This window comes from Euprymna scolopes, chromosome 3, assembly GCF_053919585.1.
Source record: "Euprymna scolopes isolate OS-2025 chromosome 3, ASM5391958v1, whole genome shotgun sequence".
Lineage (NCBI taxonomy): Eukaryota > Metazoa > Mollusca > Cephalopoda > Sepiida > Sepiolidae > Euprymna > Euprymna scolopes.
In genome coordinates, this window is record NC_136484.1 from 10,408,553 (window position 1) to 10,434,345 (window position 25,793).

At 33.2% G+C, this 25,793-nt stretch overlaps 1 protein-coding gene across 1 annotated transcript in view; it reads left to right on the plus strand.

Annotated features, from left to right (window-relative positions):
• Positions 1 to 25,793, plus strand: part of LOC145252983 (glycine receptor subunit alpha-2-like) — a 528,147-nt gene that overhangs the window by 451,265 nt on the left and 51,089 nt on the right. The window contains exon 6 of the mRNA XM_080112897.1: positions 19,577 to 19,708. Coding sequence (XP_079969023.1) covers positions 19,577 to 19,708 — 132 coding nt within the window. The remainder of the gene's footprint in view (positions 1 to 19,576; positions 19,709 to 25,793) is intronic.

Here is a 25,793-nt window from a genome sequence, read left to right on the forward strand (position 1 = left end):
GACATTTACGTGACGTATGTTTCGTTAAGTAAAGGAAATCTAATCATTCTAATAATCCATGAATATTCGAATATAAACCAATCACAACATGAGAATCAAGTCAGTGATGACGTTAGTATTTTTAACTCAGAAAAGGGAATTAAAATGCTATGTGCAAGAGGGAGTAGACCAATTATGAGGAAGCGGTCTAAATTAAAATGTGAGTATAAATAAGCGGTTTAAGTGGGTTACGGTGGAAGTACTTAGTGATTAGGAGGTGAAATGGAAGCTACTTGCTCTGTAAGTTATTACGACAATGACGATTATGACGATGATGATGATTGCACTCCTAGGATTAAATTTAATTTTGTAATATTACGAAGTAATGTAGGTAAAATGTCTCTCCATAGGTAGATTAGGTCATGGCTAATAGCGTAAAAATAATAAATTTGTATGTGATATCTGTTGCTGTAAACCTAAGGTATTTTGGCAAAGAGGGAAAAACTGCGTCTCTTTTCTTTTATATATATATACATATATATATATATATATATATATATATATATATATATATATATATATATATATATATATATATATATATAAAAGAGACGCAGTTTTCCCCTCTTTACCAAAATACCTTAGGTTTACAGCAAGAGATATCACATACAAATGTATTATCTTTACTCTCTCTCTCTCTCTCTCTCTCTCTCTATATATATATATATATATATATATATATATATATATATATATATATATATATATATATATATATATATATATATATATATACACGATAGCAAGTTAATGCATTGATTGCAGGTGATTTAATGAATTGCTGAGTAAATAATTTTCCAACGAATGAGAAAAAAATTAAAATTAAGTAAGATTTTTTATATTATTTAAAGGTGAAAAATATTAAGACTATATATATATATGTGTGTGTGTGTGTATGTGTGTGTATACATATATACATACATATATATAACTATATTATTTTGAAAGAGAAAAATACATTGTTATTCTTATATTAGGATTACTAATAATAAATTTGGAAGAGATCTGCATTCTTTATTTATGCGTACTCCACTTCTCCGCCTGTTTATTTCGGCTTGTAAATATTAACATAGATTTATCGGAAAGATATAAAGTGTGAATTAATTAACAAGCATTTATAACAGACTGACTGCCAAAAGCAGCATGTAAAATTTATCTTTTCAATAATTGATTAAAAACGATTCTTTACGTAAATGAACACTTATGTTCTATTTTCACTGTGTAAGATTCGGATTCCGTTTTGTAAATAAAGTAGACGCTACCATATCTTATGCTCTTATCGTTTTAAGATTGTCAATTGGAAAAACAATTGTTTCTTGCTGATTGGCAATTTTTGGATAAAGGTAACGTTTTTAGAAATTTCACGTTAAGTAGATTAGAGTTTGGAATGTCGCTTCTCCTTTGAAAACAATATTCGAAACATTCCACGGATCATAATCATTTTTAATTATATTTTCCGATTTTTCAAAATATATTGTACGATTGATTAATGTTCTGAAACAAAAAATAGCATAAAATTAATCCCTCAAACTATTGTATATATTTTTTTTTATTCAATTTTCACCCCAAACAAGGCACAGTGCCACTTTGAAGCAGGGGGCTACTATTAGGGAATTAATTAGCGGGGTCATTATGAAGGGAGAAGAGTAGAAAGATGTTTGTTAACATTACACTTGAACTTCTGCATATCATTGCAGTTGGGAAAGCAGAATCCCGGAAGGGAGTTCCAAAGACCCGCAGTTCTGGGGAAGAAACTATTGGAGTAAAAGGCTTTCTTGCACCTAGGGATCCTCACTGTAAAGGGATGAGACTTAGTAGCTTGTCGGGTTTGTCGGGGGTAGTTACGTCGGGGAGGTACAAGTGTTTGCAGTTCGTCAGAGCATTCACCATTAAAGTATTTGTAGAACAGGCAGAGGGATGCAACATCTCGTCGATGGGACAGAGGCTGAAGCCTAGATGACAGTTCAGGACCTATCAGGTTTGCGACTCTTTTTTGAACCCTGTCCAGGAGCGAGAGACAAGCAGCAGATGCACCAGCCCAGATGTGACAACAGTACTCCATACATGGGCGAATGGTTGCCTTATAGAGGTATAGGATACTGGCAGGCGTAAGTAGTTTTCTAGCACGGTAGAGGGAGCCAACCTTCCTTGCAGCAGCCTTGGCAATGCTCTCAATGTATCTATTCCAGTTCATATTCCCTGTAAACGTTAGGCCGAGGAGTTTAAAAGAAGTACTTTCAGGATATATATATATATATATGAAAAGGCATGGTGTTCCACAAACAGTTGTTTCGTTACACCACCCAACAAACTGGCTTTAGGTAAAAAGGTAACTTAACGTTAATATCTTATGATCAGTAAATGGTTTAGAAAATTCCCTAATACCTGCAACCGTTAAGATATGCCCGGTTGCTTGATTCACAGTTGATGCAAAAACAGGTGCATTTCAAATGATATGAGGCCATAAAACTAACGTGATTGTCAACACAAAGCTATTTTCGCAAGAATGGACGGCGAGTTTTTCAGGCATAAATCAATTCAAGCAAATGAGAATCATCCGAGAATGAAAAAGGAGATTCTTTCTTAAACACATTGCGGCAGCCGTTCAATAATTTATATTCAATATTTTTGCTTGGTTCCTACCGTCGGTTGTCAAAGGATATAATAACAATAACACCTTATTTCTATAGAAAAAAAAGGGATTTTAACATACTATGGTTGCAATGGTATAGTTTTAGTGAACTACGGTAATAAACAGATACAAATGATAATATAATTAATCCACTTAATAACTACTCCCGAATTGATTGATTCTGTTATGTAATCTTTGTTTAACACACAGCAGAAAATAAATGTAAAAATCTCGATATTACTCACTTTGTGACTCTGCGTAATAGTAAATCTATAATAGCAAATACATTTATAAAAATCTGGTACAAAAAAAATCGTTATTTTTTCTTATTCCATGCATATAGAAGCTGGAGAATATAACAACAGAATGTAAAGCATAACATGTACAGTTTTTATCAAAAGTGTTTTATTTGTCTAACAATTTTCTTTATATATATATATATATATATATATATATATATATATATATATATATATATATATATGTTTACAAACATGTCAGAATATGTGTAAAACAATACATTAACACATTAGTTATGTATAATTTTAATGACAACATGTATTGTTTATGATTGGATACGTATTATTTTTGTCACATGATATCACACAAAGCATCAACAATTTCTTAGCTGTTATTACAAATATCGTTATATGTATATATATGTATATATGTACATATATATATATATATATATATATATATATAATTGGCTCTCTCGTCAAATTCAACGTGTGATGTATCGCCATATTGCTCTGAAATCAATACAGATGATTTGTTTTTAGTAGTACAGGTTTTGTCTCGAACCAACCACATTTTTTTAATGACCGCTAAGCTTTCTCGGTGCAGATGACTGATACAGGACAGAGTATACAGTATGCTGCAAGGTTTTACATCAGAGAGACTTTCTCCACTCTTAACAAATCTGCGTGTGGATCTCTCTCAGGGAATTAATGCTCCCCAGATACCATCTTAGAAATTTATGCGGCTCGATGGGGTACATACAGCAGCTTACCTTTCAAAATGGTCACTCACCTGATACTAGCAAGGCTCAACGTTGCTTAACTTCGGTTATCTGGCGAGATCCGATGTGTCAAAGTGATTGTGACGTATTTATGTATGTATATATATATATATGTGTGTGTGTGTGTGTGTGTGTGTGTGTGTGTGTGTGTGTGTGTAGAAAATATAAATATGTATAGTAATAGATACGTAGTTTGAAATGGGGATTAATCTAGGATCTAATATGAAGTTGACTAAATTGAGTAATTAACTTGATGGGATTTGTTTCTTATGAAACCTAGCAACGAATACGTGAGCAGAGGTTGGCTATGTTTGCCAAAATAGATGAGTTAATGCATGGAAAGACAATGCAAATGAAAGCAGAAACGATGACATTACCAGTCTCTTAAATATCTTAAATTATAATCGGGGCAAGATATATCAATGCGTCACGAACATATTCTATACTAACATCCAGTAAAAGGAGTTATTATTTTGGAAGAGGACTCTTAAATAAGTACGTCCGCAAGTATGGTGTCATAGTTTTAAAATAGATCCTACAACATTCCCTCACATAAGATGCATTTCTTGGGACGAGGCGTTCATGAAATTTGCAGATATTACTGTAACATCCTCACAAAAAGAGGGTGAAATACCTTAAACAAGAATGCGATTCTTTAAGATATCAGTTTATGACAACTGATAAGATATTACATCATTCACACTCATTAAAAGATTATAAATTAAGAGATAAAATCATTGTTTTTATATGTTCTGAAATGCACCTCCATTATGTTATGGCTATTTAGATTTTTGGTTGAAATAAAAATGTAGTATCTGTTCTTAATCCCTGTACTCAGCCTCCCAACAGCATTTTTTTACTCGTGAGGAAAAGTGTGCAGAAAAATATATGCAAATTGTCATAACTGAATATTTACACATAATAGACTCATTATAAAACATATACGCAGGTTAATAAAAGCTATATGTGTTTGAGGGTATTTGTAAAATTTTGTTTTACTTTAGAAATAAAATCTACATGCATTTATGTTTATACACTTGCGATCAAATTATAAAATATTTCACATTAATACATGTAGAGGTTTTGCAATAGTAACATTAAGATGTATAGAAAAGTTTAAATAAAAACCTAAATCAACTTTTACCAATATTTTCTTAAGATGTAGAAATGCGCCCCAAGTTAAAATGAGCAAACAATTTCAAGATCAAAATGTCAAGATACGTCTAAAGCGGGAGAAAGCATTCATTCAAGAGTTCTGAAAAAAAGAATGTATGAATGAAGCAATGGTTCATACAAAATAAATAACATATTGTGTTCTTCTTTTCTTTCAAATGTAAAATCTTACACATTTTCCCATTGTGAATATATATTTACAAAGTAGTATAGTGGATAAGATTTTTAAAAATTCAAGCTATAAGATAACATTAGAAATAAAATAAGCAGAATTGTTAAAGCACACATGAGTATGTACGAATCCAATCGATTGCTATCTCTATCTTTATCTCTATTTATGCTTTTCAATAAAAGTCACTTTGTGTGTGTGAGTTGCGAAACGGCCGAGCCTATCTTTTGTAAATTTCACACGATGATACTCTATATGTCTTGTAATAAGTTTAGCTATGTATTTTTTACACATATCTTTTCGATATATATCGGCAATCGAAAAAAATCGGATCATAAAATATTTGTTCTTTCTTATAGATAAAACAGAATTTATACAGGGGCATATTTTACGTTGTACCGGCAACAGTTATAATAAAATCTCAACGCATAATTTCTCCTTAGAAAAAAAGCAGATTTGTTGACATGTGGAAACATAATAAAGCGGGACACGTCGAATTATTTCGTATTGAAGCGCAAGTGTACCTCAACATTTTATTTTTTTCTTATTAATGCATTAAATTCAGGATAAAAGAAGATGTACCATTTATAATTGCCGCAAATCATTTCTTTGTTTTTATATTTTAAAACTAAAAGTAAATCAGAAGTGAGTTTCCATGGCATTCATCGTGAAGCCCAAATATCAGCTGATGTTATATTGTAAACAAACACAGACGGAATTTGATAAATTACATTATTATCAATATATATATATATATATATATATATATATATAGAGAGAGAGAGAGAGAGAGAGACAGAGAGACAGAGAGTAAGTAATAAAATATATATGGCGATTAAGCTACACTGAATATTCCGCGATTCATCCACTCAAGGACTCCTCAGGCTTATGCACATTAGCCTGAAGAGTCCTAGAGTGGATGAAACGCAGAATATTCAGTGTAGCTTAATCGCCATATATATTTTATAACTTACTAACTAGTTCTACTTACATGTTGAGCACTTTTGAAGTAAATACTTAAAGTTTACGCATGAATTTATACTTTCGTATATTAATTTTATGTGAGTAAATTAAGTAGTTTTATATATATATATATATATATATATATATATATATATATATATATATATATATATATTCCTCGTTATATAGAATATCAAATAGTGGATTGATTATATAATAATACATACTCAGTCTGCATTAATTAAAATATCATGTTTTAGGGTATTGTACGACCGGGCAACGCTATGCATCCAGCATGTTAGGTATAAAATAACATTTTAAGCATCTCAAAAAACGATGGATGCCATGTAAACTGAATTGAAGTTTTCTAAAATAATATTTATTAAATTTAAAGTAAACTGCATAAATTCATCACATTAGTTTTGCCAAATAACTTATTCGGTGCATTGGTTATTCGGAAACAAATATGTATAAATAGATGATTCTAAGCTAAAACCAGTAGTAAAGTTAAGCCTAAGTTTATCTACTCTAATAGAGTTTATCTACTCTAATAGAGAATATATAGAGTTTATCTACTCTAATAGAGTTTATCTACTCTAAATGAGAATATATAGAGTTTATCTACTCTAATAGAGTTTATCTACTCTAAATTAGAATATATAGTTTATCTACTCTAATAGAGAATATATAGAGTTTATCTACTCTAATAGAGTTTGAGAATAGATAAGTTTATCTACTCTAATAGAGAATAATTCCCGGCATTTTGTTTTGTTTTTTTATCGTTAGTTTCCGGCATTTTGTTTGTTTTTATCGTTTACTTTGTAGCATGCAAGTTTTGTACAACATTGCAAACATTTTAGTGTAATTTTAATATATTTCTAGAAATGTTAATATTTTAATTAGCTCAAGTAAAAAAGTACTTTAAAAAATATGACACAGAGAATGTAGACAGAATATCGAAATGAAATTGAATAAATTATAACAGGTTTTACATGCTATTTATTTCTCGCCAATTATGAATATAATAAAACATAAATATGAAGTGCCTAATAAAAAAGTAGATGGAGCTGCTTATTGTCTTCCGCTATCTTCATATTGTGACGTAATCCATGGCTTGTATTACGTAATTGATTAAAAAATTGAAATATTTAATTTCGGTCCAATGAAAGATGTATCGTTTTTTATTATTTTATTTTATCTTATCACCGAGGCAAATGAACGTAGTTTTTTTTTTTTTTTTTTTTTTTTTTTTTTTACAAAGGCATCACCACATTATCAAGGCCCAGAGGCCACTCAAGGATAAGGGTTAAAGAGTGTACAGTAGAAATTGGTCAATATAGTAATCATTAGTAATGAAAATTTGGTAAATTTAATAACTTATATGGAACGGCTCATCAAGAACTTATTTACTTTAGACTTGAAGACAACCATATTGTAGTCAGCCGGAAAGCAGGAAAACGGAAGACAATTCCACAGGCGTGCAGTTCTAAGAAAGAAGCTTTGTTCATGGAATCTACGTTTAGGTTTAGGCACAGATAAAGAGTAGGGGAAATTATTGATAGTGTTTACAGCTAGACGAGTGTTTCTTGTGAAAGTTTGGCGAGGGGGTACCATAGATTGAAGCTCAGTTGAACACTTTCCATGAAAATAACGATACATCAGAGACAAACTCGCAACATCTCTTCTGTGAGATAGAGGTTGCAAGGAGGAGAAAAGGACATCTCCTACGAGGCTACGAAGTCTATTTTGAACTCTATCAAGGCAGGACAAGTCCTTTCTAGCAGCTCCTGCCCAGTAATGCTTACGAGAACATGCTGGCGTTGTCGAAATACAGGATGTGAATTTCATAAACACAGAAGACGTGATACTCCGAGAATAGTCCAAAACATTGGATGGACACTATGAAGGAACAATGCGTACCACGGACTGTCGCCCAAGGCGAATAAAAATGAAAGTTAAAGTCCATTTTAAAAGTTAAAGAAAAACAAAAGAAACATAAAAAAAAAACCGTGAGTTACCTCTCTTTCATATATTATATCAACGAAATCATTTTGTCTGGACTGAAGATACTTTTTTTTACTTATATTGATGTATTTCTCGTTAGCATCTTCGAATAGTATACAAAGATACCCATCCCCATCTTTATAATTCGTTTTTGTTTTAATTTTTACTTAATCTCATTATCACCTACCTTCCGTAGCTTAGTGTTTATAATAAAATTTAACTTTGAAAGTAAACATTGTGTGTCGTGTTTTCAGTTATTTTCATACGCTGTTCGTTCGTCTATTGTATATTTTCGGTTTTGAAAGAGTCTCTTCATGTTTTCTATTTCAGCAGGGTGAACCGACCCCAGGACATGTTTTAATGTTCATTGTATTTAATGAATGTCTTGTTATTATTATTTTTTATTGCGAACTCACGAATGTGTTGTTATTATTGCTGTTTGTATTAATAATAACGGAATTCGTAATAATAGTAATAATAATAATTAGCGCGTGGTTCAGTGGGGGAAGACGTGGTTGGTTACCTTTAATGCATCTAAAACCAAACTCCTATCTTTACATCATCAACGCTCTGATCCCCATCTGGCATCAACTGAAATGGAGTGCTCTCGTCTAGGAGAAACCCCCTGTTTTGACAAGTTTCTGGGTTTGTCCTTTACGCCTGATCTTTTTTTTTATTTTTTACACTGAAATGGAACACGTACATCAAGTCTTTTGCCAAGGTCGCTGGAAAGATGGTGGGATCCTTCTACCGCTCCAAAAGATATCTAACTACTGATGCAATTCTCTATCTATATAAAAGCCAAGTACGGTCAAGGATTGAATACTGCTGCCATATCTGGGCAGGAGCTGCTAAGAACAGCCTATCATGCCTTGACAGAGTACAAAATAGACTTCGTGGCTTAGTGGGGATGCTCTTTTCTCTACCCTGCAACCTCTCTCCCACAGAAGAGACGTTGCGAGCCTATCCTTGTTTCATCGTTATGTTCATGGCAGGTTCTCGTATGAACTCCAATCTCTGATCCCCCCTTTCCAATCCCGTCTAGCCGAATCCACTGTAAAAAATTTCCCCCACTCTTTATCTTTGCCTAAATCAAAACGTAGATTCTAGGAACAAAGCTTCTTTCTTAGAACTGCACGCCTGTGGAACTCTGTTTCGTCTGCCTGCGTCCCACCTGACTACAACCTGGATGTCTTCAAGTCCAACGTTAACAGATTGCTTAAGTAAACACCTAACGTACTGTACTTGCAATAACCCTTATCCCCGAGTGCCTTCCGAGCCTTGATAAGTGGTGACCACCGTGTAATATATATATATATATATATATATATATATATATATATAATTTATATGTCTGTTTGTTTCTTATAGTCTAAAAGGACAACTCCAACGATTGCTTTGACAGTTTGCTTTAGTATTTTCTTCGCATATAAATTTTTTTATATACATAATATAAAAAAAAAAGTTACAACATTTCCAAAATCGATGTGTTGATTTCTCAGAAAAATGGTGCTGGTACAATGAATGCGACAGACAGACAGTTTACTGGTTATGTTATTCATGTGTTCCATGTTCACATTTTGTTTTTCTAGATTCACTTTCCTTCAGGAGTTACTTTCTCGCATTTAATCGAATATGACAGTGTTTTTATATACTTACTATCTTAAAAATAAAGAAAGAAACACATTTAGTTTAGTCGATTTCCACGTAAAAAGCCGAGGGATAATGAACGCTTAAGTTTGATAGTTTATTTTTGTGAAAAGTTTATGCTTCTTTTCTTTTGGAAAGACAGAAGATTTGGTGTTTTATTTATATCGTCAATCCTCTCCCAGAAAAGACAAACGTGCAACACGCACATACAATTATTGAAGCAAAGAACTATTTTTTAAATGTTTTTCTTCTTTTTCTTAAAATAATATATGCCTTTTTCAATGATATATCATTTTTCTAAAGCGGAAATCTGTTTCTCTGTTTGAAGCTATTTTTCTTTTCATTATCTTATTTATTAAATTTGAGTATTCAGCATTAATTTTCCTTTTTTAACATTTAATTTTGGCGGGCTTACATAATAGACATAGTTTAACAAATTTATTATCATCTTCCTCGTCGAACTTTTATCGATATATCATTAAGCATTTATGTAACAAAAATTCGGCAAAATCTATCAATGTAATCATTTTACGTGGTGGGGGACACATTTTCATGTACGTGTCTATATTCAGTCTTTCATAGATTTTTAGTTTTAATTTATTATTAATTAATGTATTTCTATTTTTAAACCTATTTTGACTAAAGTTGTTTTTATTTTTATTGTTCAATGATTTATCATATACATTTCGCTTATTTACTGCTTTTAAAAGCCCAATTTCTTAGAAATTATAAATAATCATATTGAAGTCCCTTAATGCTGCCAATCAAGCTCTGTGGCTTGAATATTAGTGGGTGTAAACGATAGACGTTGTTCATGAAGTCGTTTTAAATTTATTGTCAGCGATATATTCTCGATAAAACAGTCAAATTCCATGCAAAAACGAAGTTCTTAGAAGCATGTTCACACTAATATATATCTTGATGCTTTTCCAATTAGTCCTGTGTAAACATCGAGGATAAAGTTGGAAACAACATCATTCGAACATGGAAGTGCAGGGAATGACCGCTGTCCAAAATACAAATTCCCAGTTTATTTCAACGACTTTCATTTTTATTTTGTTCGATACTTTTATGTGAACGACAGCAGATGACCGCTTCTAATATAAAAAAACTGCATACAAAAAACAACATCGTTTCCATGCTTTAAAAAAATCTTAATAAACTTGAAATCACTATTCTAGAAGTATACGTGCACTTTTAACATTATATATTTATATGTATATATATATATATATATATATATATATATATATATATATATTATACAAAGGGAGGGAGAGGGTGGATATGTCCAAGTGTCTATCCTAAAGAAAGCTCACTATTTTTATTCAGAAACTAAAACATTGAAGACTTATATAGACGAATATGATACCATAAAAACAGCTCTTGTCCCGAATTTATTTTATTCATACTCACCACTATTTCTAAGGTTGCTGGAGATTGTTATATTACTATATCTCTGTCGCAACATACAAATCAATGGACTCATCTAATTATTCTTCTGACTGCACATACATCGGCTTTCTAAGCGTTAAATGTTGATCGGTTCAATTTCTACTGCATCGCGGAATTCAATATGTGTATTTAGAATATTGTCTCCTAGTGTTTCACATCGTCTATAGACAACAAAACAAACCTTTTCAGGTCATGAATTCATAAGTGCAGTTATCATAAGAATGCAATTAAATTTATATATTCGGAGGAAAATATAAGATAACGGCTCTCCTCTCTCTCTCCCCCCCTCTCTCTCTCTCTCTCTCTCTCTCTCTCTATATATATATATATATATATATATATATATATAGAGAGAGAGAGAGAGAGAGAGAGAGAGAGAAAGGTTTATGTGTTTTGTACATCATTAATGAGATGTGTTTTTTTTTTATTTTGCACAATGAAATGCAAAACTTGTCTCTGTTTATATCCTGTTTTACTGCTAGCCATTGGTTAAATAGATGTGGCGATATTTCTAAGGTTTTGTTTTTATAAAGGCTGATTATGCTAAATGCATGTGTTATATAAAAATGTATATGTGTTATATTTAACTGTGTTAAAGATAAATTACATAAGTGATGAAATTAAGAATGGTAGATACTGTATAAAATATAAGAAATCACAACGGCACCTTCTTGCCATTGTGAATAAATTGATATTTTAAGTAGAACAATTAAATTTGGTGTTTTAAACAGATCTCAGTCACAAATAGAATAAAGTGATATATACTTTTAGTGTGATTAGATCATATGAAAAAAGGCTCAGGGAAAAAGAAAACATTAATTGATTTAGGTATAATATAATATATATATATATATATATATATATATATTCATGCATATATATATGTATATATATATGCATATATATATATATATATATATATATATATATATATATAAATTCATGCATATATTATATAAACAATATGCTCGTCTAGAAATAACACTCAGGGAGAAAATACTTTGACAACACATAAATTCCAAATCAACACACCACTTGTGTATATATTTTGCATGTTTTCTAGTTACTGTCTATCGACTTCATTTGCTATACTAAATTCCAGTAAAAAATCCTAGGAGAAACATAATTTTAAACAAGTCATGTTTAATGACGTTAGGATAATACTTCGCCGATATTATTATTTACTCGTCCTACCTTAATTAAAACAGCTACTAAATATTCCACAGAGATATCTGTCAACTTGACTGTGATTATTTCATTTTCTCAATTCGATAAATTTACATTTAGCTAATATTTAATCAACCTGCCCACTGCTTCCGGAGTCTTGCCATCATGTAAACTGGTTGGCTGATTAGGGTCGTTCCACGGAATAACAAATCGCATTTAATAGCGATATTCTAATGTCGTCCTTCAAATCCAATATCGCTTTCCTGATTACATGCTTCGACTAATCACAGGCAAATCATGCTAGCCACACTTAGAAATTAAATTTCGTTGAACCATATACTTACCAAATATTTATAATCATTTTCTGTTTTTTTTTTGTTTTTTTGTTTTTTTTCTGAAAAATGAAAACTACCAAACTTCACCTTTTCTTCTCGAAGTAAATATGTTTTGTCGTTTATAACTCCCCAGGGAGCTAGTTTATACTCTTTTTAAGAACGCACCAATTTTATTCCTTTCGACTTATATCACAACGGAATATACACATTATTTCATTGTTTTTCGTACATTGCAGAAACCCAATACATAGAATTAAGTTGTTTTTCACAAATCCTGTTTAAATATATCTATTGTAATTTAGTAAGAAAAACAAACAGGAGATTCTTTTTTCCGCCTAAAGAAAACAAAACAGATACAGACGCAACTTATTTATCACTAATTACCTTTGAGCATTCTCCTATCATAAATCAACAAATGATCAATACTATCGAAGTACTGGTTGATTTAATATAGGGTATATATTTAAAGTGCTATATGTTTTCATCATCATAATGTCTGAACATTTCTAGTAACGTATATCATTTCCTTGGTTGGTCTATTCTACAATTACATAAATGATCGGATAATTACATACAATAAATCCTGACTCTATTATAGATGACGGCAACTACACTTATACTTTACATTTATCCGTAAGTATTCTATTTATCTGAAGATACGGGGCTAACAGTTTTTTTGTTTTTTTACATGGGGTTCACCACTTATCAAGACCCAAAGGCCACTCAGGGATAAGGGTTATTGCGTGTACAGTAATTAATGAGATAGTATTGTAGTAATCATTAGTATTGGGTGGCTAGATAGAGTGTCTTACTTAAGGGGGCAGTTTGTCAGGGGTCTGTTTATGTTGGACTTGATGACGTCCAAGTTGTAGTCCGGTGGGAACCAGGCAAGCGGCAGAGAGTTCCACTGGCGTGCAGTTCTAAGAAAGAAGCTTTTCTCATGGAATCTACGTTTGGATTTCGGCATGGATAAAGAGTGGGGAAAATTATTGACTGTAGTTTCAGCCAGACGGGTGTTTCTCGTGAAAGATTGACGAGGGCGGACGAGGGATTGGAGCTCGAACGAGCAACTGCCATGGAAATAACGATAAAACAAAGACAGGCTCGCAACGTCTCTTCTGTGGGAGAGAGGTTGCAGGGAAGAGAATAGGGTATCCCCCATAAAACCACGAAGTCTATTTTGTACTCTGTCAAAGAAGAATAGGTGGTTTAAGAAGCTCCTCCCCAGATATGGCAGCAGTACTCCATCCTTGAACGTACTTGGCTTTTATACAGATAGAAAATTGCATCAGTAGTGAAATATCTTCTGGAGCGGTAGAAGGATCCCACCATTTTCCCAGCGTCCCTGGCAACAGGTTTGATGTACCTGTTCCATTTCAGATAAGGAGTAAAGGTCAAACCCAGAAGCTTGTCAAAACATGGAACCTGTCCAAGGCGAGAACATTCCATTTCAATTGATGCCAGATGGGATAAGAGCGTTGATGATGTAAATATAGAAGCTTGTTTTTGGATGCATTAAAAGTGGCCAGCCACCTCTTCCCCCATTGTACCACGTGCTCAAGATCAGAGGAGAGATAATTAGAGAGAACTTTGTCATTTACGGCCTTTGATGTGTTGCAATAGATGGTCGTGTCATCAGGATAGATGTCAATGAATGATTTAAGTATGTGTTTTGGGAGATCATTGATGTAGATCAGGAAGAGAGTTGGGCCCAGGATGGACCCCTGAGGGACTCCAACATTAATATTATGGGTCTCTGATTTCTGCCCATCAACCATTACTTATCGAAGGCTTTCGATATGTCAAGAGCAATTGCCCTAGAAAGGAAAGCTTTGTCAAGAAATTCACTAATCTTATGTGATATAACTGTTAGCACATCTGCTGTAGATCTAGCAGAGCGGAAACCATATTGCATGTCACTAAGAAGGTTGTTTCTGTTAAGGTGGTTGACTACTTCTATATTTAATATGGATTCCAACAACTTACTCATGACACACAGGAGACTTATTGGTCTGTACTGAGAGGGAGATGAATTTTCACCTGAATCCTTAATTACAGGGCATACTGATGAGGTTTTCCAGGGTGTTGGACATCACTTTTCCTTAACGCAACTCTTATGCAGTTTTGTAAGTATGGAGGCAAGTTCTGGTTGGAGCTTTTTCAGCACTATAACTGGAATGCCATCAAGGCCAGTTGCTTTACTGGAATCAAGGTTCTTGTTTAGCTTGGCGACCTCACGCACATATATGTGTATGTTTCATCGCGTGTTGTCTGTTATAGGAGGAAATACAGGGAGTAAATGGTCATTGTCGCATGGGGTAGTATTAGCTTCAAAATTCTTGGCAAATAGTCTGGGCTTGTCTGCTGTTGACGAGATGACCTCAGGTCCATTGATGATAGTTGGGATAGAACGCACGCTTCTGTTCAAGATCTTGTTTGCTATTTGCCAAAAACTGGTGGGAACCAAGCCGCCGCTCAGCTACTTTGGATTTAACAGACTCGGCATATAGCTCTCTTGCATGTTTTTTTTTACTCTTTTACAGTGGTTTCTGGCAGTCCTGAAAGCCGCTTTGGTCTCAGTACATTTATTACGTTCGTAGTTATGGAAAAAGTGAGTTCTGTGCGCGATGGTAGCAGCACATTCAGGGGAGAACAATGGCTGGCTGTTAGGATTTTGTTAGAATTTTTGGATGGTATTAATCGATCTATGCCTACAATTAACCATTCGGTCAGTTCTGATACTATAGAGGACACATCCTTTTTAAATATGGAATGCAGATGTAGGTCAGATATGAATGTACGGAAGCTGTCCCAGTCAGCCATAGAGTATCGATACACAGTACGGTGGAGAGGTATGTCTGAAGACTTATAACATTTCATTTTTATCTTAACTGTTACAACGGAGTGGTCAGAGGATCTCAGGAGAGATAAAACGAAACATGAACACAGCTCAGGGGATGTTGTGAGGAAAAGGTCTAGAAGGCTTGCATATTGACCGGGTGTATCAGTCACACGGATGGTTTCGTGAACAATCTGAGTGAGGTCATAGGCAATGGCAAAATCATGACAAAACCTCCCCTCGTTATCGGTTTTATTTGAGTGGGTTAGCACTTCCACATTATGGACATTGAAGTCACCGCAAATGTGAATATTAGCCGAAGGATGAGCTGACAGGATGTGGTCAATTTTCTCAGATATGCTCTTAAAGATAGTAACCCCACTGCTGTGGGGCGATAGAGGGCAAATATAAATGTAGTGGTGTAAGCTAGTGCAACCCGGAGGCACATATAAGGTAAATTAGGGGCTTATCTGGATATATCCCTACCACATGGAAAGCCATCTTTTATGTAGGCACGTATCCCATGTCCATGGCGATCTTGGGGGTCAGATGTAGATGTTAAGTTGGAGTATCCTTTAATTATGAATTCGTCTAGAGAAGTGGTTGGCCCTATACCAGTTTCACATAGAAAGAATATGTCCGGCTTCGTCTCCTGTAATTGTGTTACAACCTCTGGAAGGTTGGAACGTAGACCCCTGATGTAGGAGGAGACCTGGTAATAGGGGTCTTCGTTGGAGGATGGGCTTCTAGGTTTATTCGTGTTCCTTTTTTGGAGATTTGTGTTGATTGTTGAGGTGTTGGGGTTTGTGGAGCAGGTCGGTAGATTGGTTGGAGCAGGACAATGATTTTTTAGTGGCACATGATAAAGTAAAGCCGTAACAATTACCCACTAGTATTGCATCGAGAGGCCCCACCAGAAACTACTGTATGGTCCAGAATCCATACACCAAATCGTAATACAGCAGCCCCGGTACTTTACACCTGGTGATAGGACAGCCTATAAAAGGGTAAGAGGAGAACCGAGAGTTACTGGAGCTGCCGATAACACATCCACATGCATTATCTACTCTCCATTGAAAAATAAAAAAAAAATAAATAAACTAAACTAAACGTGAGAATGGCTTTTAATATCTACTTAGTATAAGTCCGTTGCCCCATTACCGGCTTAGGCTAGTACTTGAAGATAGTCTCCCCTCCCATGTTAGTGAACGGATACCTTTTGCCTTTATCTAGGTCAAGCTGGGATGGTAAACGTTCCAGCTCCACCCCATAATAACTATGCTATAATGGAACGTTTATCAAATTGAAAAAGTCTGGTTATTTTTAACTCGTTCAAAAAGCTGGTTAAGAAGTAATACCTTTAGAGTTATATATTAAATTTAGCTAGAAGTAATGCATACTTTAGGAGAAGTAAAAAAAAAGCCGCGTGTTTTTGAGTTTCATTTTTATCATCAATGAGAAGTAATCTCTTATACTGCGTAATTTTTTTCTGATCACTTCAGTACAATATACAATTTCAATAATTGACGAGACGAAAATAGGAAATACATTTTGTGCTCAGCGTACTGTAATAAAACGCATAAATTATCCTGAACTTTTCAAACTTACTAAATCAATACTTTAGTTTCATCTTCTATTCGCCGAGCAACGCTGAGACATAGGCCCCACTAGTATGTATATATATATATATATATATATATATATATATATATATATATATATATATATATATATATATATATATATAAGGTTTCCAATTTTGGTCAGACGAACAGTACTGCAGATTGATCATTGATATAAGAAATGTTTCAATCATAAAAATATAACTTACGATATACTCTAACGTTCAACTCAATAAATGTTTCTTCTTTAATCAACGGAGTTTACAGGGAAAATGTGGTCTCATTATTCGGAGAATATATGTATCTGTAGAAATGTATATAAAGTTATTTTTAAGGGCGGCGAGCTTTAAATTGACAACTCTACCTTTTAAATGTCGATTTTGTCAATAACGGTTATTTTCATTTCACCTGGTTTTGCCAATGTATCATGTCGAGACTGAGACTCAAGCAGCGCTTGCAAATGGCAACTGAAAGGATAAATTAACTGAAAAGAATATATGATGAAGGAATACTTTCAGAAACGGGCATATCTTTATAGAACACGTTTACACTCACATATGTGTGTGAGAAAATAAAAAAAACGTGTATGTGTGTGAACATAAGTGAGTATATGCATATAAATATAATTATTTTTAATGTTTCGAAATATGTATGTATGTATTAGTGACCTGGCTAAGCTATAGAAAAGAACCAAGCTAAATAATCCAGGGTAAAATTCATCCGGAAGCAGCAAAACTAAAGAAGGGCTGCTACGATACTATATATTTGGTTTTTATATATAAAGAAAATTTCACAGGCTTATTTAATACTGAAGATATTCATGATCGTACCCAAAAAAGAGGGTAGATATAATATGAAATTAATATTTGAAATCAAGTTTCTTCTTGTTATTATTTCAGATTACTTCAACCATAATAGCAAGTTTTTATCCCTCACCCTTTATCAAGTCAGAGGTTTTGCGATATATATATATATATATATATATATATATATATATATATATATATAAAGGAGATTAGATCAATAGTCTAAAGAGCAGAGTGTACTTTAAAGTAATAGTAAAATTACTAATTTAATTAAAATACAGGAAAAGAAAAAAGTGCTCGTTGTAATTTAGATATATAATAATGATACATTACATTGCTGGATATATATATATATATATATATATATATATTTTTATATATATATATGTGTGTGTGTGTGTGTGTGTATATATGTATAGATATATAGATAGATAGATAGATAGATAGATAGATAGATAGATTTATATATATATATATATAAACATGAAACTCGGCGATATCGTATTATATGTTCTCATAATATATATATATATATATATATATATATAATATAAAACTGAATGCGTGTGTGTGTATGTATGGTCATGAATAGGCTCTTATATGGTTTACTATTTTAACAAACTTATTACATATAATGATAGAAGATGTATCGAGACACAGGAATGAGTATGTTTGATCTGGCAGAACAGTGGTTCATTTAAATTGTGTGGTCTGTGTTCACGCTTGGTCCACAAAGTATGGAAATAAAAAATTTAAGAATAAAAAAAACATTTGCAAGTGTGTTTATATAGACGTACATAAGAATAATTTGAGAAGTATGTTTTAACATTGTGGGGCCTGCGTTCGCACCTGACCTCCATAGGATAGAAATAGCCACAAACTTTCATGTCTATCTGCGTAAGTATACTTTGATAATTATGTTTCAGTTTGAAGAAATACGGTATAATAAAATTATGTGATGCTCGTTCGCGCTTGGCCGCCATAGAATGGAAATATCTCACAAAGTATAACAATGTTTTTTTTAATATAGATCCACAGAGTATTGTGATAAGTGTTTCAGTGTGAACAGGTATGATAAATAAATTATGAGGTTTATCAATTTTATTTTGACTTTCCTCATATTTTGCTTTGGTTTTGATACCCCCGAATTCGCAGCTATCTCTTTATAACTCTTCCTTATCATAACTTATCATACTTTCATAAATCAGAGTCCATTTTCTGTAGGCTGTTTTTGAACCCAGTCAATGACGGGTACCTTTGCTAGTATATATACATATGAGAACATATAATACGATATCGTCGATCTCCATTTTTCGTATGAAATTACGCGCTTTTTCATGTTTCCTTGAGTGTTTTATTTGAAGAAAAAATCGTGCATTACAGATGTTTTCTATTGTTGTTATATTCGCTTCGACCTTTCTTTGTGAATTATTAATTGGGATGATTTTATATTTAGTTGAAACAGACATTATTCCATCTAAACTGACTTAATTTTAACCAGTATATAGACTGGTAAACGTTATTATATTATTAACTGTTTGGTTTTTTTTTTACATTTCATTTGCCTATTCTTTGTAAACGGTATCATGTTTGCTGCAATTAGATCCAACTGAAAATAAAGTTAATTAATTTTATGTGTTAACATTTTAATGTAATCATATATTATTTTAAATATTTTCTTAAATTTTTATCTCATTTCAGTTGCCTATTCTGTGAAAACGGTTAAATTCCAATGGCATTCGGACCCAATTGCGTTGAGCAATTCTATAGTTCTTCCCCAATTCCGCCTGGTTGGCAATGAGACACATGATTGCACTGGACGAAATAAAGACAGTAAGACGAACATCTTTTAACCAAAATTTCCGCTCGTCTAAACATTCAGATACACACGACTTGTTTTTCAGTACTTTTCTGCGTCGATTATCTCCTTATACCTTTTGTCACTTCCTCACTTGATATGTGTATCACTTATCCTCTTCTATTTCTCCTCTCTCTCTCTCTCTCTCTCTTTATATATATATATATATATATATATATATATATATATATATATATATATATATATATATATATATATATACGTATAGTTATTCTTTACAAAAAAGAATTTCGGCGGAGTGCTCTCATATAAGGAAACAATACAAAAATGAGCGAATGCTTATTTATATTTTTTTTATTTTCAGAACATTTAAGTAAGATAAGGCATCGCGATCGTCGGTTTAGAACTCTCTTTGTTAATAACCGGTTATAAAGAGATAAGTATCGGTGGAAGGAGATGATATTTTCAGGTTTGAAATCGACGGCACCGATGATTTATCTCATCTAAACTTTCTGGAAATGAATATTAGACGACGAAACAGGTGTCAGTGGATGATTATATTTTAAAAATAATACTTATGCTGCTCCCGAACTGGTCAAAGGGAAAATTATTCCCAACTAGCATTTAGTTAAAATGCACTTCCATATAAATATTGAATTCATTCAATAAGTATAGTTCACAAAAACAAACACACAACATCTTAATAAAAATGCGATACATTAGTAATCCTGCGAGATAGCTCAGTGGAAGAGCCTTAGGCTTCTTATCGTGGGGTCCCGATTCAGCCACTCTGATGAGTCGTAGGCAACAAAACACGTGCCAGTGGATAATTATATTTCAAAAATAATACAAAATCCGCTCCCCATTGGGGGGGGTACCGAACTGGTCAAAGGGAAAAGTATTCCAAACTCGCATCTTGGTAAAAATGCGCTTTCATGTAAATAATTGAATTCATATAATAAGTATTGCTAACAAAAACAAACAACATCTACGTAAAAATTCGATAAATTAGTAGCCCTGCGAGATAGCTCAGAGTAGTTTGCTTGGTGAATGGTTAACGGCAACATTATGAATAACGTTATAACCATTAAACATTATGAATAACGTTATAAGTGGTAGTTAATATTTTCATCTTTAGCCTTGTATCGAATATGTCTTCATATCTCAGGTATTGACGTCAAAGGAAAAGGTAAACCGTAAGCTAAACGTTTTGGTTCACATTTTGTTCATATTAGTGCACACGAGCCATTTAAAAAAATTTTTTTAAACAATTACTATATATTGGGTTCAATGTAATATAATAATAAAAATAATACATACATAATCTGCATTAATCAAAATCTAATATTAAAGCGCATTTTCTGACGATGTCTGTAAGTATATATATATATATATATATATATATATATATATATATATATATATATATATACTAACAATATATATACTAACTAATGTCTGTTAGTATATATATATATGTATATATATATATATATATATATATATATATATTTTAACATACATCGTCAGAAAATACGCTTTAATATTGATTTTTGATTAATGCAGATTATGTATTTATTATTTTTATTATTATTACATTGAACCCAATATATAGTAATTATTTTAAAAAATGTATATATATATATATATATATATATATATATATATATATATATATATACTATAAAACTGAATGTGCGTGTCTGGTCACGAATAGGCTCCTATATGGTTGACTATTTTAGAAAACTGATGACATATAATGATAGAAGATGTATCGAGACACAGGAATCGGTATGTTTGATCTGGCAGACGGTGTTTCATTAAAATTGTGGGGTGTCCGTTCGCGCCTGGTCCACAAAGTAGGAAATAAAAAATTTAGAAATTAAAAAACAAATAATTACAAGTGTTTTTGATATAGATGTACATTAGAATAATTTTAGAAGTATATTTAAACTTAAATAGGGATGGTATAATAAAATGGGAGGGTCTGTGTTCGCGCTTGGCCTCCATAGAATGGGAATGGAAACGAACTTTAATTAAAAAAAACTTTTCATATCTATCCGCCTAAGTATACTTTGATAATTATGTTTCAGTTTGAAGAAATATAGTATAATAAAATTATGGGATGTTCGTTCGCACCTGACATCCATCGAATGGAAATATGTCACGAAGTTTTTTTAATATAGATCCACAGAATATAGTTATAAGTGTTTCAGTGTTAACAGGTATGGTATAATAAACTATGGGGGTTATCAATTTTATTTTGACTTTTATCATATTTTGCTTTGGTTTTGATACTCCAAAATTCAACACAAATGTACAACACTTCCTTTTCATAACCTATCATACTTTCATAAATAAGAGTCCATTTTCTGTAGTCTGCTTTTGAGCCCAGTCAAAGACGGGTACTTTTTTGTAGTATATATATATATATATATATATATATATATATATATATATATATATATATATATATATATATATATATCGAGTATCCTGCACCCATCTCCGGTGAGCCGTTCTGAATATAATCATTTAGATGAGGAGTCGGTTGATGGTCTACTTGTGTTGAATGTTTAGTATTCTGCACAATCAAATTTTTAAGCAACTCTAACCCAAAAACTGATATTTTACATAAAATTAAATGGCAGTAAAATAAAAAATTACGATTAAACATAGCTTAAACTCAAACAAAACCAATTTATCCTATCCCTAGAGGCTTGCATTCACGAATATCCGCGGACTTAGAACTAATTTAGATTATGTTGAATCATTTCTGCTTGTAAACACCCGTGGTATCTGAGCGCCAAGTGATACTAACCTGCATTCTTTATTCCCCTTTAACATACTCAGTTATCTCCCACTTTGGCGTAAAGGACCCAGATAGTCATATAAACGGACTTTGAGTCTATATTCGGAACACCCTCATTTTGGCTGGAGAAACAAAACTCGAATCAGACGACCAGGTCTTTATGTGCTTTAGACTTAACATGTAACATAACATTAGCCACTTATATTTTCTCTACCGCTCTTCCTTGATCCAGGAATGTACCCCGATCAGCCCAGTCTCTGACAGCATAGATACAGCACTCTCCCTCGATACTAGTGCACATGTACATGTATTTGGTGACTTCAATGTTCACCACAGCTGGTTGCATAACACATAGCTTCTCTATATATCATTGCTTATCCCGGATGGTTACGTTTCTGACCCGTATCCCAGATCAACAAGTTCAGGATGCCTCATTTCTAGATCTACTATTCTCGATGATTAGGTAACGAATGCAAAATACTTACTCAGGAATGATGATCACGCTTTGATAATGTAAGAAATCGCCCTAAATTCTAGAACTAAAACTGAAGAGTTATTGCTGAAAAGAACAACAACAAGGTATTATAAAAAGGCTGACTGGGATGGCATCAGCGATCTCACCAGAGCTGCCACATTGGGAAATATCTTTTTTCAGCTGAACAGTGCGCACATGAGACCCCTGAATTGTTCAAAAAGGCAATTGAAGTACATTTCCAGGAGAAAATTCTATAGCAAGCCCCACTTTCCCTAACGGTTTACTTCTACTTGTGCAGCCACCATTGCTTAAACAGCATGCATACTACAGATTGTACAGGCACATTCCTGTATAAGGAGATAAAAGCTTAATTGTAAGAAGGAAATGGCGACAGATTAGAGAGAATATACAGAAACCATCAGAAAACGAACCGAAGCACAGAAATTAGGAACACGTGATTTCTGGAAAAACTAAAACAATGTAGGAAATAATGGGCAATCGACAATTCTCCACAATCCAACATTCATGTGGTTGTTTGCACGGCAACCGGGAAGGCTAACATGCTAGCCAGTCGGTTTGCTTCAAACTCAACATTGGATCTAGCAAACCACTTTCTGCATAATATTCATTTGCGGACATACGCCACACTAAATAATCATCAGGTGCATCATATCATTAAAAAAACATTTCAAAAGTATGTGGACTCGATCTCATACCAGATGTGCTATTAAAAAATGCGCCGCGGAGGTTGCTTCAGTCCGCTCCAAGCTTTACAACAAATCCCTAAGCGATTCTGGCTTTGCAAACTGATGGAAAACTGTTTCTGTCGTACCATTTTACAAGAATTTTGGCGAAAGAATTGACCCTTTATATAATCACCCCATTAGCCGCCTCCCGCTTTTCGCCAAAATATTTGATTTCATAATTTACCAAGCTCTACTCCATCACCTTACAGCTCCTAAAGTTCTGATCGACGAACAATCTGGAGTTTGATAGATCCGTTCTACAAAATATATCATAACTCTAATATATGAACCTATATAGCGTGCCCTGGAAAGAGCAGGGAAGGATAGAGCGGTACCCTAATGTATCTATGGTTTTTGATAGTATTTGGCACGATAGTCTTCTCAAGAAAATCAGATCATACGTTATCACTGAACGAATCCTTCACAAAATTATATCCGTCTTTAATATGAAAAGAACTTATGTTGTCCCTGGCCTTCGTATATCTAAACAATATAATATAAAGGCGAGTGTACATCAGGGCTCAATACTTGGAACCTTATTATTCCTTATATTCATGAATGACCTTCCTGATAAAATAGTCTCTGAGATGGGTATATTTGCTGAGGACACCACGCTCTTTAACAAGCACGCGGGGAAATCAAATGAATACATATCTAAGAAAACGGCGAAAAAACTAGAATAAGACATCCGAGTTGTGGTCGAATGGGTGCGAAAATGGATGGCCACATTCGAAGTTTCCAAGACTAAGCTTGTTCTATTCAATAATTACATAAACCAATAATTACAAGAAACCTTCTCCAACATCAACACTAACAGCTATGCTTGAAGATACATCATTTGAATGCACTTCGTTCAAACTAATCGGCTTAGCGGTCACAGGGAATATGAGTTTGACCAGATACATTGAGAGCATTGCCAGGCCCGCTGCGAGGACGTAGAGCTCTCTCTTCCACGCTAGAAAGCTACTTATGCCTAAATAATCCTGTATCAAGGCCACCATTCGGCCATGTATGAGGTATTTTTGTCACATTTAAAATGGAGCATCCGCTACTCGTCTCAATATAGAGTCGCCAACCTGAGAGGTCCTGAACTGCCATCTAAGCTTCAGCCTCTGTTTCATCGCTCCCGTTTCTACAAGCATTTTCATGGTGGATACTCCGACGAAATATAAGCCCATGTACCCACTCGACGTAATTAACCCTGACAAACCCGACAAGCAGCAAACTAGTAGAGATCCTAAGATGGAGGAGGGACTTCTAATCTGATAGTTCAATCCTCAGAACTTCTAGACTTTGGAGCGCCCTTCCGAGTTCCTGCTTTCCCAACTGTACTGACATGTAGAAGTTTAACTGTATGTGAACTTACTGCTCAACTCCCTACATAGCAACCCTTTAACATATGGCCCCTCCATCAAAGTGCCGCTGTGTCGTTTGGGGAGATAAATTGAATACACACACACACACACACACACACACACACATATATATATATATATATATGTATATATATATATATATATATATATATATATATATGTCTGTATCATATTAACAAAAACATAATCGAAACTTATTTATGCGGTGATCTGTGAAATGTATACGCAACTCAAAACAACACCGGCAAGTTCCATATGTATAATACAGAACTGATTTCTTCGTCTCCGTCAGCCCCGATAGATAAATGATACCATTTGATAGAGAAATAGAAAACAAAAGATAATTTTGTAATTTCTCTATGATTTGGATTTTTTACTGTTTTAAATTCATGCATTTTTATCATCACTTTTATTTAATAAAACACGAGTATTTTCTATCATGTTGGTATATCCTTCACTCGAAGAAATATCTTAAAACCCTTAATAACACCTTACACGCACTGCCATCATTGACCATATTGTTTTTACATTATATTTTGGTCGAGTACCAACTAACGGATCATAGATCTATATATGCCAAAGTATTACTATCTATAGTATTATAACAGTCGCATACAAATATAAATGAAAATGTACAGGAAAATTTATTCGGCGTTACTTGGGATGGAATTAGAATTGTATAATGTCACA